The 21001-nt window shown below is 26.4% G+C and overlaps 1 protein-coding gene across 1 annotated transcript; it reads right to left on the bottom strand.

Moving 5' to 3' along the window:
• Positions 1-3320: 3320 nt before the first annotated feature.
• On the bottom strand, positions 3321-20687 carry LOC112598299 (rho guanine nucleotide exchange factor 11). Its single transcript, XM_025344695.1, has 34 exons — positions 19584-20687; positions 13520-13791; positions 13241-13455; positions 12423-12641; positions 11397-11552; positions 10351-10426; positions 9861-10021; positions 9676-9780; positions 9479-9592; positions 9313-9411; positions 9147-9239; positions 8891-9084; positions 8650-8833; positions 8476-8587; positions 8233-8397; positions 8101-8169; positions 7491-7581; positions 7347-7425; positions 6971-7029; positions 6837-6908; positions 6560-6771; positions 6271-6464; positions 5876-6069; positions 5574-5799; positions 5243-5477; positions 5081-5168; positions 4888-5016; positions 4718-4824; positions 4501-4653; positions 4266-4430; positions 4015-4205; positions 3759-3879; positions 3577-3644; positions 3321-3462 (listed from the first exon to the last, which is right to left on the bottom strand). The coding sequence occupies exons 1-34, from the start codon at positions 19622-19624 to the stop codon at positions 3457-3459; spliced, it is 4665 nt and encodes a 1554-aa protein (XP_025200480.1). The 5' UTR covers positions 19625-20687; the 3' UTR covers positions 3321-3456.
• Positions 20688-21001: the final 314 nt, after the last annotated feature.

Raw genomic sequence — 21001 nt, 5'->3', positions numbered from 1 at the left:
TAGTGTACTTCGTTCAGTTACGTATTGCTGATTTTACTCCTGTAATATCAAAGCTAAAATCTAAATAAATTGTTATTTATGTAAAATTCTTTCAATGCACGCCTATTTTCTCAATTATACAAAATATATCGAAATGTGCGTTAGAATCAATAGCAGAGAATCAAATTACAAAATGTCTATTGATAAATATAAAGATAGGTAAATACACTTTGGTGTCTAGTTTTACTAGATTAGTAATGTACCTATAGTATCCTCAAAATATGACAAAATATATTAGGGGATTGAGGATTCCACGTTACCACTTTTGACAAATTAGACCTATACCTACACGTTCAACGTAGTATTAATAATTTGAGTTTTCTCCAGTAATAATTTTAAAACATAATTGAATTTATTATAAAGTTATTTTAAATCCTTTATAAAATTATAAAAATTTAACAGTTTTTCACTTATTCTTAATATACGAATTTTCTAAATTTCTAGTGAGATTAATTTTATACATTTATTCATATAGGAATACTTTGATTATAAATCAGTAGAATGGAAAGCACATAAATAAAATGTAATTTTTAGTTCCAACTACACTAGAAAGTTCACATATTTTAAATAGTTTAACCTGTACGTTATTAATGCTTAAATGGTACTTACCTACGTAAGTAGAATATTACTTAAACAAATAATCGATTTATTGTTTTGGATACACTAGATGCGACTAGCTACATAATGTTATTTTCAATAAAATAATATAATTTAAAATTAAAATTGTCATGAATATGAATATTAACACGTTCACGGACCTCATTTTTATACTATTCATGTAGGTATCTACCTCAGAAAATCACTGTTTAATTCACCATAAGTATAAAATAAAACATATGTTGTGTTTAGGTTTGGAATAATATTATTGTGTATAGGTATCATTACGTATCAATGTTTGAGTATACTACGTTAGTAATGTAATTTTAGTTCCATGAAAAATCTGCTTCATTTATATTTCTAAATTACATTAATTTTATTGTTTACCTATCTATCAAACCATTTGTAATTATTTTAATTGTTTTAAATTTGTAAAATTGTAGATAAACACTACTTGTATTATAAATCGCAATTCACGTAGAGCAAAGCTTAAAATAATCTTTGTTTGGTAATAATTATATACGTAGGTACTAGGTAGTAAAATATTCAATGAGTTACATGAAATTAAAGAAAAATAACTTTTGTACCTTCGCCCTTAAATATGGGTATCAAGTACCTATCAATTATCAAAATAATATGGTATTCTACTTCTTCAGTATTTTCCTTTCCAATAACGTCTTGATAAATATATTTTCAACTCACATTATATAATTATCGACATTTTCTATATCTTCATTTGTATGTCATTAGGTCCAGCTGCTTTTTCATTATCTAAATATAATAATTTAAACTGTTTCTCATAAGTTAATCATTCTTGAATGATTTCTTACCTACTCATTTTTCTTAAAAATTTCAATAAATTACTTTAATTTACTGTTTTCTACAAATTCATCAGTATATAAATTTATATTATTTATACTCTACTTCCATACCCACTCTACCAAAACTTCTAGTTATTTTTCAGCAAAAGCAAAGCTGTTGATTATTAAATTTCTTCATAATTTAAACTTTTGATAGGTGTTATATCTACTATATTTTTATATCTAACATTTATTAATAAAGTGATATGTTTACGATAGGTAACTAAAGTAAGTTTCTTGATTAATTTCCTTGCATTGTGAAAAATTAAATAGAAAAAGCGACTTTTGGTACATATATTTTATTTAGGTAATTTTAAAATGCACTCTTGAATAAAGTACCCAAATCAACTCTCTAGATGATAATAGATAAAAGGAAATACTTTGTAATAACAGAAGATATAATTAGTTGATTATTAAATTAATTTTAGATTTAAAAATCATGTCCTAAGTCAGTAGTCCTCAACCTTTTGTGCTCATGATATTTCTTATAACTATAAGTTTTACAGGACACTATATTAATAAAATAATAAAAAGCAAACAAAAGTGATTTTATTTAATTATTAATATATTATATAATTAAAGTTAATACCTAATAACACTAAGGATGTACCCGCATCGTGGTACATTTATCGCCAGTTTGTGACACACAATGTACTGCAGAACACCGGTTGAAACCTGTCTAAGTTATGAAAACAGTATTATACTAATGTTTTGAAGATTATAATAAATGAAGAGGTAGTTTAAATTAATCTAGACTAGAACCTAAGTCTTAAAGACCTTTTTACATTATAGAAGAGCAAAAGATTGGAAAACAGTCATTAGAACTATTTATACCAATAAATAATGTGAGGTGATAATATAGTATATTAGTGTGTCAATGTCATAATAGTCTGTTTAACAGTGATATGTCATAATAACCGATTTGGACATGATATATCACTATAACACCATTATACTCAAATTACTTGTTACTGACTGAATAATATGTGATAGTTCACATTTATAACATGATGATATTGAATCAATTTACAATATTTCATCAATATATAAAATGTATGTGGAATATTGATAACCTCTACTATAGGATTTTAATTAGTTGTGAACTTATAAATTGTATTACAATAATTTATATTGAAATATATTTTAAGATAAATGATAGGTATTAAAACCAATAAAATGTTTGGTCTAATATTGTACCTACCTGTAACATAAAAACATACAATACATAAAAATGTTCCTGTGCTATTAATTATTTATGTATTTAAAAATAAAGTTTTCATGTTTAAACATTGAGATAGGTGTAAGAATTGTATTTAAAGCTAATCTTATATTGGCTTAGCAAATAATAAAGCTTACAATTTAATTTGTTTTTAAATTAATTTAACATATTAACAAATTATGCAAACCTTGTTATATGGTAACAAGTAACACTTTATATGTAAAACTAAAAAAAAAAAAAAAAAACACATACAATTAAATTAAGTAGTAATAAAAACATATAACTAAAAGTATTAACAATTAAATTGAATTTAAAACAGCAATAAAAAAAAAAAAAAAAAAAAAAAAAAATCATAATAAATAAATAATAAAAATAATAGCAATATCTCAAAGATATTAAGGTATCGTAAGTTAAATTGTAAAGTTATTTTTATTAAAATAATCGTATAGGTATTTTTACACAGTCTTAAAAAAAATTAAATAAAACAGGACGTAAAATAATGTTTAAAAAAAATAAAACAATGATCATTTGTTAGTTACCTTCATGAAAAATTATCATTTAAATAAAATAATAAAATATAAATAAACAAATATATACTTTGAATTTAAAGATTTAAAAGATATTGATACAATTTATAAGCGGTAGACTATTAATGACACGGTGAAAACGTATTGGCATGATATGACATAAATATTGGTGAAGTGTGTATATTATATATTGATGATTTAAATATAAATACACTCATACCTGAAAATAAAAAAAAAAATATTGATTTAAATAAATATATATTTTAAGAAACAAGTTAATTAACAAGAATATATCACTAAGTCTGAAAAAAATTTCATATTTGATTTATCTTACCTCTGATGATGAGCCATTTTTCTCTGAACTGTTGACAGTGGAAGTGTTTTCAACAGAACTTTCAGTTTCTAAAAATAAATAATTTAAATTTAAATAATTAATATTTATAAATCAGCCAAAGAATTATCAGTAATTAAATATTTTGAACGGAATAAAAACATGTTCATAAAATTAATAATTACTATTATTTTCAGTATTAGTAGATCCTATTGATTTTTCTTGAAAAGCATGTAGTCTTTCTCGATACGTCTGAAGTTCTTTACGTAAATCTTCTTCCAATTTACCATGTTTAGTGGTTGATATCTAAAATAGACAAGTTTAGTTAGTTTATTATGTGAATACGTTCAGCAACAACTATCCGAATATGAGTATTTATTGAGTATACAACATATAAAATTATATAATAGTTTATTTCTTTTTATTTTATTAATTTCTTACCAAAAGTTCTGTGATTTGAGAATTCAAGGAAGCTACAATTGGTTTAACTTTAGTGATCCGAGACAATTGTGAAGCATAAGCTTTATATAAACTACAATTTGAGGTTAAATTTGACGTTCCCAAACTAGCAGCAATAGCATCAACATCAGTCATACTCAGCGATTCATTTAATACTGTGATGATTTCATTTCCTAAAAGGTATGAAAACATTACATATTGTTATAATATTAAATATAAATCATTAAATGTACCTTGAGACACAGCTGTAAGTAAAATTTCATTTGGCTCATCTGAAATGTCTTGACCATCTGATGTCTTATTAGAGACTGATAAGGGCACTTTTAGTATATCAGCAACTAATTGTAAACGTTCATTTAATGCTTCTTCAATTACTCTATTATTTCTTCGTAATTTTTCTATAATAGACAACAATATTATAAGTATTATCAAATTCAAATTTACCATTGATTAATCAATACTACATACCAAGGTGTGTAATAACTGGTTCAGCTTTGAGTACAGAACTTTGTGATACTAACACTTCCGATGGGTCAATGAGTGGACTTTTTTGAGTTTTAGATAACACAGGAGTGCTGTTAGTGATTGTCAATGCTTCACTATTTGGAAAGTTTTCATTACCTAATTTAACAAAAATGTACATGAAAAAAAATTCTTTTGATCTCAAACAAATTATTCTTATTACCATGTTTAGATGTATCACAATTATTAGAGTCTAATGAAGTGGATAACTGGGAACTATTTAAACTATTATTATTGTTATTGTTAGGAGGTTCCGAACTTTCAGTCACCCTGAAAATTATAGACATTAAAATATAAGATTGAGTATTAAAAAAGCAACTTAATGTTACTTACGACTTTTTTTTAGTACCCTGTATTATGTCTTCGTAATCAATAACATGAAGAGAGGTCTGTTCTTGTTTCTTTATTTTTCCTTCGCGAGCTTTGTAGGATTCAGTTGCTTCTGAGATATGTCGAAACCATCTAATAAAAAGAATTATTGTTAGTTAATAAAAAAAATAGTAACAGTTAAATTATAATGACATACGTTTTTCGTTCATTTGATGAAGTGGTAACTAAATCATATATCTGAGCACCAGCTTGTGAAGTGTTTACTAAGAACATAGCTTTTTTGTCTAAATAAAATAAGATCACGATGGTGAATTAAAGTACATATTTCTTTAGTAAATAAACAACTTTTGACACTGACCTACTGCATTATGTCTGACTAAAGCTGTTGACATTTTAATAATAGGACTTAATGTAGGAGTACGATCTTGAAAACCATAATATTTTAAAACATATTTATCATCTACTTTGTTCAACAAAATAATTAAATCTTCTAAAAGCAATACATGCAATTCTATCATTTTTTGACGAGTTCCACCAATTCTTAACCACAGACCACCTTCATGTATTAATTTATGCTTTGTTACATCTAAATTCTGCAATAAACAATAACAAAAAATTATGCATAAATTATATTGTATTTAAAATAATAATTTATATAATATTTAACTATCATTAAATATTTTCTTTACCTTATAGTCAACACTTAGAGGATGATCAACTTTTTCAAACGGAGAAGCATCTAATTTTTTTTGTATTTCAGATAATCTAAGTTGGTCCTCTGCTTCACGAACGGCTTGATTTACATGGTTTAAAATAATTTTACTTCTTTCAAAGGATCTTTTTATATTCAATAATTCTTCTTCATTTGATGTACATTTCACCAAACTTTCAAATAATAATGGATATTTCGTTAATCTAGAATTAATAAAAATAGATATATTAGTATATATATTCACAAGTCTTGTGATCATTAAATAATTAATAAAATTACCTAATCATGCCAGTAGGTAAAATATCTTTCAGCTGTAAACGTTTGCATACAGGATTACCTTCAGCTTCATTTAAAAATATATTTAATTTTGTATCTTTTTTTCTTTTTTCTTTTAAAGATTCTAAAGCTATTTGTTGTCGAGCACAAAATGTAGCAGCAGCTTTTTGAAATACTTCCCCAGCAGTTCCATCAAACTGTAAATTAATTATTAAAATATAAAATATCCTGCTTATTTGATAATTGATTAATATAAATAAAAATAAAATTATAACTAAATATATTTATTATATAATTTAAATGAGGTTTATTGATGTACAATTATAAAAAAGAAAAATGAAATGTATGTTTTAAACTAAATACTAAAATTAATTATTTATGTTAAACAAAATACATACAGTATTAAGTAAAACATGGCCAATATTTTGAACAACTTGATTATCTTTTCTGACTGCTTTCATGGCATTACAAAACTGAGAGTGTAATTCAAACATTTGTTCAAGGTTGGCAAATAACAGTTGAAGTTGGTCTTGTGGTAATACTTGCAGTTCTCTCATAGGTCGATGAAAAACATGCTCCAAAACTTTTAACCCTAAAAATAATACGAGTAAATTTAAATATACATAATATAATTCTTTATTTTAACAAATTAAAAATATATATATTTTATTTTAAATAACGATTTACCTCGAATATGAGATCTTTCAGTATGATAAAGTTCATTAATAACTTCTTGACGTTTTTTCTCTTTAGATGATAACTGATTCAATATTTCAGCTGGAACATTACTAGCCCAATCAGGTAAATCTAATTCATCATCAGAATCACTATCTAAACAAGATGTCATCTCTCCACCTTGTCCAATGCCTTCCAATGATGTACTACGACTGTCCAAGCTTCTAGTTAAAAAGCAAATTAAGTAAGTCATTTAAATTTATCAATTAAATAAAAGCCAAAAAATTACTTAGTTGATAAATTAGAATTTGAAGAGCTATCACTTCGTGTAAATGAAAACTGCATTTCGTGTTCAACATCACTAAAAATGAAACAGAATTATTAATAATGCACAAATTAATGAATTTTTTCGAAAAGACCAACTTTTTATATTTTGACGGAAGATTGGGATCACTAGTTTTTCTTCTTTCTCGAATTTGACGCTATAAATAAATAGTTGAAATTATAAATATTAATATAAAATTAAATTAAGTTACTTCCTAAGTAACAGACTAATCTTAATTAAGTTACTGTCTCTATCTTTAAATGTAAATAAAATAATTGACCTATCATAATTTTAGAAAGATTATATTAAAAGAATTCAATTAATATAAACTTTTATTTCATTTTTTGATTAACTAGAATTTTAATTTATTATGTAAATAGAGATGGTAAAAGTTTAATTGGTAATTATATACTTAGCAAGTAAATTATTAAGAAAAAACAAAAAATGCAACTTGTTTAAGTTTATAATATTTACCTTTTGGTGAATACGTTCTTTGTAGCTTTCAGATCGGTTTATGGAGATTCCTGTTGGTTTTAGTTTTGGGCAATGAGACCTAAAATAAATAATAATTATTATAGATTATGACATTTGACGATTGAAAATTTTATTATAACTTACATTTCTTCAATTGTACTTGTATCTCCTCTGTCAGATTTAAAACTATCATCAGCTTTAAAATGAAAACTGCTACCGCTTAAGCTTGTTCGATCTGAAAATAGAATTTTAATTAATTAAAATAAAAAAAAAAATAATAATCAAGTAAATTTCTTTTATAATTAATGTTATAAGCAGGGCTCGAGACTTAAAGCATTTGCATATTTGTTTGGGGAATAGAAGAAATCGGATTCGATACATATTTGTTTATTGATATGAATATTTCAAATTCAATTTTTTTTATTGCATATTCTATACATTTATATATTTTTAATGTTTTATTAAAAAAAAAAAAAATGCATAGAAACAGTATATTTTTCATAGTAAATTTATTTTATTTTATGATTTCATCTGAAATAATTCTAATAAAGCAATTATTATAAGCACTCCATATTTCACATTTCATTTTTTTTAAATTTAATTTGTATGAAGTTTATCTTTTTTTAATTAAAAATAAACACATATTGAAGTGCATGCTTTGGTATTTTATTAAACATTTGTATTTGCATATTTTTATGATCTTAAGTACATTAAGTTCCAAGCCTTAGTTATAAGTATGTAATTGAATTATTACCAGAATCTTTTTCAGGAAGGGCTCCGACAACATCACCAGAATCTTCAGATTGTCTCTTCGATTTTTCAACTTTAACAAATCAAAATAAAATAAATTAATGATTTTGTTAAATAACACAAAAAAAATTATTACTTTGAACAAAGTTCAAACCAGGTTTTCTTCGAGTTTCACGTTCCGGTCTAATTTTATCCATAAGTTTACTAATGCGATCATTGGCTTTATCTTTTTTCACTATTGGGCCAGGACAGTTTTCATCCAAAACTTTCACACAAACACGATGAATATTTAAAATACAATCTAAAAAAGAAATATGTTTATTCAAAATGAATTTTAATTAATGTATTTTAAAAACAAATTTGATGGTATTACACATACTTGTGCATTGATAACCTTGAGGTCCAATTCCCCAAATAATTAACTGACAATGATTACAATAGGTCACAGTAAAATACTGATGAGCGACAAAATGATGTCCTTTAGTAGTAAACTGTAAATAAAATGTAATTAATTTTACAATAAAACTTCAAAAAGTAAGTAGAATGTAAATACTTTTCTGCATTTTCCTATAATTTTAGCTTTAAGAGATTTTTCTTTGGAAACAAATGTAGGACAGCGATCTAAAAGAGAACTAAATTGAGTTCCTCGAAGCCCAAATATTTTACTCATAACTGTAGCCAGTGCAGCTGCCATTGTAAATCTTCTATCATCAACAATCTCTTTGTCCATATCCTCTCTAAAAAACATTAATATTAATATTATAGTATACATATAATATTTATGTAATACTTACATAAATGGTTCCATATTAGGAACAAGAATCATTTCAATTATTTTTAATTCTTTAACTTTGTCATTAATACTATCATCAAGTTGAAAATCAGGTGGGCCAAAGAGAGTACCTAAACCGGCTGTTCTTCTATGACGAAAATCACTTAACTGTTCATTTAATTCTTCTTTGGCTTTGGTTCGAGCTTTCCAAAACACCTGATATAATTGTTTGGTGTAAAAATTAGAAAATTTATTATAAACATTTTTCTTTAACATACTTTACGTAAAATTTCTTCACGATCCGAATCCTTTTGTAAAATATCATCAATTTCACGAACAAGATTCTCTTCAATATTAGTCAGTCTCAATGGCTGTAATTGAAAAAATAATTTAATTAAACTTATTTTTATTACAAATATAAACTAAAATATTATAAAACCGTACAGCACAAGGCACTAGAAAACTGGAATGGATTTCATATGCCCATTTTTTCATTTCTTTGGCATTGCCTTCTTTAAATAAATTTGTAACTAAATAGAATAGCTGTAAAAATAAAATGTTAATAATTTTTTTTTTCAAGTTCTTTTATGATTTCTTTTTGTGTACATACTAAAGCTGAGGGATCACTATTTGATATAACATAGTTTAAAAATACTGCTAAATGTGCATTATGTTCTACTAATTTAGTAAAACTTTTAAATGGGCCATGTTCTTCTAAGTGGCTCTGGAAAAATAATAGATTAATTTTAAAAATATTGATATTAATAAAAAACAATTTTTTTTTTAACAAATTCCAAGTAAACTTACAGATTCTTGATCAGAAATTTCATCATCCTCCATTGAAATTATTGGAGTTTGAGATAATTTTAAATCTGAAGAATCAACTGAACATCGATCACCACCATATTTATTCTAAACAAATTATAGAATAACGTAATTGTATAAATAATAATAATAATAATAAAAAAAAAACAACAAACTAATAATATTACCATTTCTATGTGTGATTTATCACATGGGTTTGCTATATCAGGAGATCTGTTAGGAGAATTTTGACGAGGTGGTGATACTACATCCCAAGCTAATCCACCCTTGGAGTGTTTAACAAAATGCAAATCATTGAAGGATTCAGATAAGCTTAACTTTTTACTACCTGTAATTATTAATATACTTTATGAGTAATGAAGTGTACAAAAAATTACATCATTTCTCAGTTGGTATAATACTTTCAGATACTTCAACATACAATAGATACAATTTATAATATCCAGTGATACAGTGAATTGGTATAAGATTTTGGTTTTGTTGTAGAAGATAAGTATTTTATTTTATAAATATACTTACTACTGACTAGTGTTAATTTATGTTAAAATTTATTTTATCAAATTAATTTTGTAAAAAGTAATTCAATATTACTGAAGCTATAGTATTTGTAACTATTTATTTTTAATTATTTGTTTTTAATATCTATTAAGTACTAACCTAATGGTTTACCTTCGCTAAGTTGATCAGGATTTGACTTTGTACGTTGATGACATAATGAAAGGTTAGGAGAATCCTGAAAGAAATAGTGATAGTTAAATGCAACGAAAATAGACACACACAAATAGAATTATACATTATCTTACAAATATTAGAATGATAAATAAAAATGTATCAAATAGAGTTTAAGAAATAATAACCCATATCCCTACGAAGAAATTAATTAATATTTAAAATCTACATACATTTATAATCTTACAAAAATCACATTTCAAACAGAACAAGAGAATACACACATCACATTTTTATAAAATTACCATGCAATATTAACAGTTTAAAACAAACTTATTTATAATTAAGTACCTACCTCCCTCCATCGGTTTTAAGCATAACGTGTGTTGAAAAGAAAATATATAATTAATAATGTCTAATCTAACATGACATGGAATTGGGTACTACTTTTAGATGCATATAATGATTGAAATATTATAGAATAAAAATAACAATTTAAATGATAGTTATTTTTTGCAATTTAACCATACAACTATTTTAGTATATTAAATTAATACTAGTACTCTTAAATCTGTACTTAATAATAAAATATTTTATTTTACGATGTTGCTTTTTACAAAGTTTTATATAATTAATCAACATACTAAAATATTTATTTTGCTTTATGCAATAATGTATTTGTATTATTTTCCATTCTGATAAGTCTAACAGTATACATTGAATAAGACACGCAGATGGAGCTTTTTATAAAACTGAAGGTATTACAGAAATCAAGATAGATGATAGGTGTCATTTAATTGCATTTATAAGTTAGACAGAGTGTATTTTTATTGTATTAAAATTAAAATTATTAACTTTGAATATGAATACTTTTATAAACAGTTTTTATTCAGTGAATCTATTAAGGTTTGTATGATTTAATTTAAATAAAATACTATTTTTAATTTAAATTTATAATTTGAAGTAACATAATATGGGCATATTTTAAGGTATAATAGGCTATTAATTGTCTTAAACAATCATCGCGTACTTACAGTTTGACTATTGTTAACACCAGTGATATGTGAATTATTCGACTGCTTATCACTAATCAAAGGGGCCGTTGGATTTCTAGGAGGTAGTGGTGGTGGGTTTCTTGGTGGTAGTGGAGGAGGTTGAAGTGAAGATGCTTGTGCAACAATATTACAAAGCTGTCAACATAATAAATATGCATACGATCGTGTTAAACAAAAAAAAAAAAGTACAAAACACGTAGAACTGGAAATAGGGTATTAAAGATGTAAAAATAGAATAGTTTGGAATGAAAAGAAATAGGAGTAAATAACAAAATATCTTAAGCAAGTGCTAATATAAATTTAAAATAAAATGTATAGAATGCAGATATGTACATTTAGTTATACTTCTAGAGTCAATGACTCAACAAACATTATACAGTGCTTTAAAAATAGTGTTAAACATAATAATCCAATATATTTTTATGACATTATGTCTTCTATTAATTAAATTAATTTAAAGATGGAAAAAATATTAATACATTTTCTTTAATTTTAAATCCAGCTAGGTAATTATAAAATATGCATTTTGAGTTAAATAAAATTTAAAAACATCGCCCTTTAATTTATGTTTATTAACATATTTCTATGCACTGGCAAAATAAAAATTGAAAAACATTTTTTATAAACAATAAAATAAATTAATGTTTTTAAAACATGTTAGTACTTTCAATGGTTTAAACACATTATATTATCATTAAAACACAAACCAAAAACTAAAATTACTGTACACTTTAAGCTACAATATGCAATATAATCACAAATTCTAAACACTATAAAAAATACAAATTTAGGTATAAGTATTATAAAATTCAACTTTTCAGTTTTAAATTATCAAAAATCTGCAAATATATTAAGTACTAAATTAATAGTCAACACCACAAATTTAATATTTTAATTTTCTATAAAATAAATCATGCGACTTTTTATTTAAGTATAATAATAGTCCCATTATATTACACATAACTATTAACAATAGTATATTTATAGTAAATAATTGTACAATACCGGTATTTCATTGAACGTAGTTAATTGATCTTGCAATGTTTTAACTCGACGTTCAGCGCCAGTCAATTCTCTTTTCAATTTATAGTTATCACCATTGGATACATCTGATGATGATCTATGAAGTTCTTTTTTTAATACCTCCACATACCTCTGTTCTTTTTCTAGCATTAATCTAAATGTTTGCCATCGTTCTAGTTCAACATGCCTCATTTGTTCCACCTTAAACATTAAAATTATCTTTAGTTTTTTAATTTCTTTTTTTTTTAAGTTTTTTGTCATAACAAAGATATTATTACTAATATTAGAATTAAAAAAGAAAATATTATAAATTTTAAATTTAAAAATACTTATATTCTATATAATATTATTTTTACTATTAAATATTATATTATAACATCAGTGAAATTTGAGTGAAAAGTATTTCAGCATGGTATTAAGATTGTATAACAATAAAGTTCCTTACAAGATTTCTAAAATTAAATTTAGTACAAAGCATATTTAGTATCTTAGTATCTTGAAATTTTTACAGATTTCAATTAATTGCTTTAAAATTGTTTTAAATTTATAAAAAAATTTGTATAATTAAGTAATTAAATTATATAGTATTGATTAGTGCTTGAAGAATTTATTTGAATACATTATAGGTACCATTTTTACATTGATAAATATCATGTTATAAGATTTGGAACTAGTGGTTAATGTTAAAATTATTTTTATTTAAAATATGCTAAATCAGTATCTTAGAAATGTATTATTCAAACACTACTAAAGAATATAATAATAAATTTATTTGAAGTAATTCAAATTAAAATACATACATCAACAGGTTGAGGTCCTGTAATTCGATCACGGGCAGGAGCTGAATGATGGTGATGCAAAGGTCTGGTTGGTGTTACTGAGGAACACGGTGTTACTGGCGATACAGTAGAAGAATTCATTGTCGGTAAAGGCAAAGGTGGTAATGTTAAATTAGGATTTGATGAATTTATAAATAAAGGCCTTTGTTGAACTGTTAATTCAACTTGGGTAGAAGCTGAAAATAGGGTATATCAAATTATCATACATTGGCCTTATATATTCTTAAAAAGTATACATACATTTTATAAGTTCAACCACTTCTGTATGTGTAGAGTGTGTCACATTAACACCATTCACTTTAATAATTTTATCACCACTATGTAAGCCTGCTTTTTCTGCAGCTCCGCTTTGTTTTACAGATTGCACAAACACTGGATTATCTCCAGACACTTTCATGCCATATCCTCTTTCATCTTTAACTACTAAAACAGTTAATGTAGTTGTAGACGGTAAATTTGATGGAGTATCTAGAGCCTCTGCAATCAAGGGTTGAGGTATATGTTCAGATGACCTGTAATATAGAATACACTATTAGACTCAATGGATTTGATTTTGGAAATTTTTAATTACTTAAATAATTTAAATTTAATATACGACAAAAAAATAAAAATAAAATCTTTTTAAGAAAATAGATAACTATATAATTTCTTATTCATTTTCTCATTAATTTTAAATAATATGAATTTTTACTCTACAAATTGATTTAAAAGTTCAATATAATATTTAAAGAAAAAATAGGGTATATAAAAATTAAATGTTATACAATTATTTCATTTTTAAGATAAAATGTTTAGCAAATAAAAATATTGCTTCATAAAAAGCTATTAAAGATTAAAGATTTTAGTTACCAAATTCTTTTATTTTTTATATAAATTACTAAATATTAATAATTAAGTTGAAAACACTTAATGTTGAAAAAACAATATATGAAATAATTAATTTATCATTTATCTATAAAATCAAATTAATATTTAAAAATGATTTTGAACTTGATATTATGTATTTAATTTAATGAAAAATAACAATTATTATAAAAACATTTAAATGTTTAGGTATTGAGAAAATTAATAAGTAGGTACCCAACAACAGTAATTCTGTAAATAATTAGTTATCAAAGTTTACTTAAAAAGTAACTTTTGTATTTATTTGTACATTTACATAGACATTTTTAGATACCTAATTATTTTAGTATGATAATTAGAACTAAAGGTCAGTTAAAACATACAAATATACAATAGTAAGCTATACTAATTTTATTTCTTGTAGCCAACTTATTATTCTTTTATAAATTATAAACACCTATTTAATTTTCTCTAAAATCAACACTATAATAAAAATTATTATTTTTTTTTTATTTATTTATAAATGAAAAACCATTGAACCTTAAATCTAAAAACATTTTACATGGAAAACTTAAATTATTTGAACTTCAAATGCTTAAGTTTCTATTAGGTAATACTAATTTAAATAAAATAGGAAAAATACAAAATAAATCATAATCAGTATTAATTTTTAATTTGGTAATACATATATATACCTCAAGATAGATCTAAAAATGTATTTCAATTAGGTAAATAAAATAATAATAAAGATATTACACATGCACATGCACATCTGAACTCCAAAGGCTACTAAGTAAGGATATAGGGTAATAAAAACAAATGCAAAACATTACCATTCATGACTTTTTTTAAGCCAGAGTCCATCTAAATGCATTGATATAACCTACATAACATTATTAAAATTAACATTGTTATTATTTATTGACATGTGTTGATTAAGCTTATCAAATGTATGTCATCAAATCAACATTTTGCTTAACAATTTCTTAGATAAAGGGATATATATATTTCTTTAGGTGTTTACTAGTTTAGTTAATATACATCATAACTAAGACTCAAATTCTGAATTAAATTATGATATAATTGGTAATAATTATAAATTATATGGGTAATATAATAAAAATAGGTTATGTTGTAGAAATCAAATAGAAATTCCTTTAGTTTTTCATTGTAAAATGATGAATTATCTTGTGAGCAATTTAAAAATAATAATTTAAAATTTTTTATTATTATGTCTATATATTATTTACATTTATAATATTGTGTTTAACTATCTACCTAGCCTAATCTTGTCAAGGCAACAGAATTAGGAAAAAATTGCATTTGATAAAAATTAATTATTGGTATACTTCTGTAATTTTGTGTGTATGCAGTTTTTATAAGAGTGAAAGAAAATTATTAAGATTAAACATAGAATTTGTAGAAAAAGATTTTGCTGTACATTTAAGATTATTTTAGGAATTTGGGAATATTTGTAAATTATGAAAAATAAATATTAATTTTTAGTCATTAAAAGTAATATTTATGTTGAAGATACTACCTATTTCTAAAGATTTTTTTAAATAATTTAACAATACAATCAGAGTAATTTAATGTAATGGTATAATTGAGTTCTATATTTATTCATCAATATAACATTGTAATGTTTTTGTAAATGATTTATACAAGTTTATACAGTCAAATTAATATTAATATTTTCTCTCTTTAGGTCACAATGAACAAGCAGTCTGTTTTTATAATTTTGATTATTGATTTTTTATCATATAATGATTTCTAATGTTTACTAGTGTATTGCTATATTAATATTTTAACTATTTTTTTAATTTTTTTTTATTAGTCTTGGGAAACATTTAAATATGTAATTATTTAGAATATATTGATATGTCATCACTAAAAACGAGAGTTAATTATACATTGCTCCAAAATTTATAATTTTTTTTTCAATTTTCTATTCTTAATCCACTCTTTGAGTAGCATTTTTTGTATTTTTAATTATTCCAAAAGGTTCAAGTATACCTTGATGCATAATTTTACATAAAAAATACATTTTTCTTATTTTTAAGAAAATGTAAGAAAAATATAAGTAGGTTTATTTTTGAAGCATATCATCATCATATTTAAAATTATTGAAAAAATATAAATTCAGACCTTAATTATAATTGATACAAAATATAGGATGTTTAATAGTTTTGACAAACTACTATTGTAATGTAAGCAATTATCTTTACTTCTAGATTTTTTTTGTTTAAGTTAAATTTAAAAAATTAAAATTTTGAACTAAGAATCCATTTAATTAGTTGACCAATAATTCTTGAAACTTGAAAGATTCATAGGTACATTTTTGTTTTTAGTAACATACCTCAGAGAATAAGATGGACATTTCTATAATTATAATACTACCTACTTATATTGTTTTTGTTCATTTTTTGAAATTTATTAGTAGGTATTTAGACTTAAAATTGCATGAAAAATTGATTGAATATTAATTTGTGTAATCAATAAAATATAATAAACATCAATAATAATTAAAATTCCTTAAATAATACTTAAAAGATCTCGAAAACATTTAGCACTATCGTGCTATAAACTAAGATATATTTTGCATATATTTTTTAAAGACAATGACTTATTATTTGTATAAATTTCTTATCTAGTTTTTATTAATTCTAATTTAGAAAATTTACAAATTACATTTTCATAACTCTTATCCTCATTTGTATAAAAAATAAAATGGTATGGAAAAGTTAGTATTTATGTTATATGTTTAAGTCATAAATCATAAATATAATAAAATAAAAATTTGTTACATTAATTTCACACAATAGTCACACAAAAATGACACAATAACTTGGTAATTGTAATTTAGATTTACAGCAAATGTGTTGATCCTTTTTAAATTAATAACAATAAAAATACAACAGTTTTATAGAATATATTTAAGTAAAGTAAAAGCAATTAGTATAATTATTAAATTATTATAAGTTTAGATTTTGGTTTGGACTGAACCAATTGAGTTAAGCCTCATAAAAATTTTTTTTCAATCCAAAACCTTCATTATTAAAAATGTATAAAAAGTGACTGTATCAATATCAATGTATACAGTAAAAAAAAAAAAAACTTACAAAATAAAATAAACTAAGTATAAAACATGTACATGTATCACATTATTTAATAATAAATAGTTAAGATAAAATAATTCTACCAATAAAACTAGTTAAGATTTCTTAAATTTATAATAATAGTTAAATATTCTACTGTCTGCATTGTATCGAATATTTATAAAGGAGTTTTATTTCATATAACCTACCAATAACATGTTTCATTTTAACATTCTATATTGTTTTCATTTTACCCCCAATTTTAGAATAATTTAATAAATTAAAATAAAATGTCATAAACCACTATTATACAATATTAAAACATTATTTAAAAATCAAAATTATAGAATACAAAGGTGCACACGATAGATCTAGATATTTAGAAAGAATTTTTGGAACAAAAAATATTGTTGATATTTAAATTTTAAATATACTTTAACTAGGTAGGTATTCAACAACACTCAGAACATTAATGTATACCGTACATAAATAAATAAATATTAGTTATCTGCTACTCAAAATTAAACATTAATTTGACGCCAATAGTCTGGTAGCCAGAAACTTAATGTGATGAATTCTAAGTTATTTTTAGAAAATAACAAATGGATTCAATTGTTTACGTACAATGTTAACTTTGTATTTTTTTCAGCATAGCTTATTTGTAATCTAAGTTGTTTACCTTATCCTTAGGCGCCCTAAATTATAGATTTTTAGTACACAAATTTATTTTACCTAGAAAGCTAGAAACATTTTAGAGTGTTGTACATATTATTTAAATTTTCAATACTTTTATAAAATGTATTTACCTATTTTCTTTGTGTTTTAAAATTTTTAGTATATGCCCTGTATACTTAATCATCCATTATTATTTTGTAAAAATGTTTAATGTCCAAATATTTTTTTAGTAACTATCATCCTTTGAATAATATAAGACAAGTAACATAAATCAATCATCAAATAGTTGAATACTACTTAATTTAACTACCCATAAATTATAAAGGTTACATTTTTCAATGTATAACAAATGAAGTGAATTTTTTTTCTAACACATAAAATCTATCTAAAAAATTTGCTTTTTGCATGACTAATAAATATAATAAAATAGAAACCTAATACTTAATACATTTTATTTTTTTAGAATAATTAGATAATACTAAATGTCTTATTACTTCAATAGGTATATTAGCTTTAGTTTTTTATAATAAAAGTAAGTAGGCAGGTTACCTAATTTTTACTCATTAAATTATTATAAAAAGAAATATAAATATGCACTATAATAAATAGTACAATAAGTTGAGTACAATAAATGTTGAGTGATTCTAAATTATTGATGAATATCTATTCAAACATTACTTTGTTAATGCTCTGAAAATTTTCTCATAATTAAATGAGTATTTCAATATTATTGTTTTTTAGTTACCTTCATCTAACCTATGCGCCTAAAATGAAATACGAGACTAGTCATAAGCAGATGTAAATTAATATTTTAGCATATATTTGCAACAATATAATTACTTGGGTAGGTATCTACCAAAATTAAATTGATTGTTATTGCAGTTAGTTTATCATCATATCTGTTCTACTTTAGGGGCTTAGGTAATAAATTCAATAAAATAATCATTTTGATTATGTTGAACTTTATTATTGAAATGTTAAACAAAGATCATAAAATGTAGAAATACTGTGAAAAGGAACGTTTCCTATTGTATAAATGAAATGAATAAAATTACATACTAGTTTTACCCAAATAATATTGAAAAATGTGCCAACGACCGATAATATTTGAAAACAGAAACAAAGCACGAGGAGACGTAGAACTCTTGATTGGAGCCCATGCGTTTCAAATAAATAAAAACAGTTTTTGATTCGATTACCTCGAGATAAAGGAAAAAAAAAATTAAATATACAGAGGCAAGAAGAATAAAAATGTATATTAACAGTGTAACAGGTACTGAGAATGTGTGATACTTGGCAATTTGTAAACAGGACGTGCAGTGAAATGCATGACGAAAGAATGCAAAACAGACAAGCAGATGGTTTCGTTAAGCCGACCTTGAAAACGAAGGAACACAAGTGGACAACTGATCGGCGGCAACCGTTGGCAATGGAATTTGGCCAGCGTGTAAACCGTCGAGCTCGAGGCGTCGGGGTACACCCAAGAGGCCAAACAAAGGGGGTGCCAATGGACGAAACGCGTCGGCGACAGGAGGACGCCGGCGAACGACGCACGGTTAGGGCCATCGTCGAGTGGACGACAACGACGACGACATTATAGATAACGGCAGTAACGCCAAACGTAACCAGTAGTAACACGACGTCATTATTGTAATTCATATTGTCATTATACGGCAAGGACGACATACCTTTCGTTAGACGTGTGGACCGCCGCAGCCGAATGGTCCATGGCGGCTGTTCAAGACGACGGTGCACCCTCGAGATGGAGGTGGCCAAGTGCTATGGCGGGTACGACGACGGCGACGATCGGCCGGCGGATCATGTCGATCATGACGTCTACATGTCGACCGTCTTCGCATCGGTGTCTCGACGAAGTCTGTGGCTGTGCTCGGGGACCGCTACTGCATCCGGCGGAAAAGCGGGCTGCGCGATTTTATTTTGGCATCCGGTCCGTGAATGTGTGCGAGAGTGACTGTGCAACCGTGTGTGTGCGTGTGTGTGTGCGCGCGCGCGCTCGCGTGTGTGAGCACTCGCCAGTTACGTTCCCGTGTGTGTACGTACGTACGTATGAGTGCGTGTGTGTGTGTGTGTGTGTGTGCGCGTGAAGCGAGCGAGTGTGTGTGACGCGTGCGAGCGAGATGTTCACGAAACGCGCGACGGATGACGCCGAATCCACTTCGGTAGGGTCGCGGTGCCTGTGGAGTAGGTGGTCGTGGCGGTCGGGGGAAACGCGTCCGGAAAGAGTAAAATCGGGGAAAAAAAAATCAAATCAACAAGTAACCGTCTGGCGCGCGCAACACACACACACACGACAATTATTACTATTATTATTATTATTATTATTATTATTATTATTACTATTATTTTTATTATCGGTCCTCCTGTCTGCTATCACCGAGTCCCCGCGGACGGACGTAAACAAAACAACAACAACAACAACAACGACAGTGATTTCGTCCGTCGAAAAAGGATTTGATGTTTTTATCGTCGGCGACGACGTGTCCGGAGACGAGATCTCGTGTGTCCGTCGCACCACAGCGCAGCAATCGGTTCGCGCGAATACGATGTTTTGCAGATACGTCGAGAGGCGAAAAACCGTGAAGCGAACTCGGAGTTACGTTCGAAGTAAGCGTCGTACGCGGCCGCCGCTCGCGCTCGTGCTACGGTAGTGTTGCCGTTGCCTGGTTGTGCTGTCGCTGTTGCGCGCCGGGGATGGAACGTGCCCAAACACAGCGAACGGCGGCGGTTGCGGCCGAACACTGCGCCGACGGCCGATCCCCACCACGGCAGATGCCGCCGCCGCTGCCGCCGTCGTCGTCTTCGACGACTACACAACGAGTACGCCACTACGGCGTCGGCGGCGGTGAGGCGTGCGGGGCAGCACCGGCCACTACTCCGTAAACCTACATATTCACCGCCGTCACCGTTTGCGTGCGCGCGTGTGCGTGTGTGTGTGTGTGTGTGTACGATACGACGTCGCCCGCCGCGCAATTATAATTTATCGTCGTCGTCGTCGTCGTCGCCGCACCAGCACCGGCACCGGCACCGACCGTCGTGTCCGCACCACCTGCAGACCTGACCGTCGTCGTTGCCGCTGCCGCCGTTC

The sequence above is a fragment of the Melanaphis sacchari genome, unplaced genomic scaffold (genome assembly GCF_002803265.2).
Source record: "Melanaphis sacchari strain LSU unplaced genomic scaffold, SCAv2.0 Contig47_pilon_pilon, whole genome shotgun sequence".
In the NCBI taxonomy this organism is placed as follows: domain Eukaryota; kingdom Metazoa; phylum Arthropoda; class Insecta; order Hemiptera; family Aphididae; genus Melanaphis; species Melanaphis sacchari.
Note: the sequence above shows the minus strand (reverse complement) of the source record. Positions and strands in the feature narration are given on the sequence as shown.

Coding starts and splice junctions, on each gene's coding strand:
- LOC112598299 (XM_025344695.1), bottom strand. CDS start 19,624: ATGGACCATTCGGCTGCGGCGGTCCACACGTCTAACGAAAG. Junction 8,834..8,890: donor CCTAATATGGAACCATTTAT/GTAAGTATTACA, acceptor AATGTTTTTTAG/AGAGGATATGGACAAAGAGA. Junction 7,582..8,100: donor CCTTCCTGAAAAAGATTCTG/GTAATAATTCAA, acceptor TTCTATTTTCAG/ATCGAACAAGCTTAAGCGGT.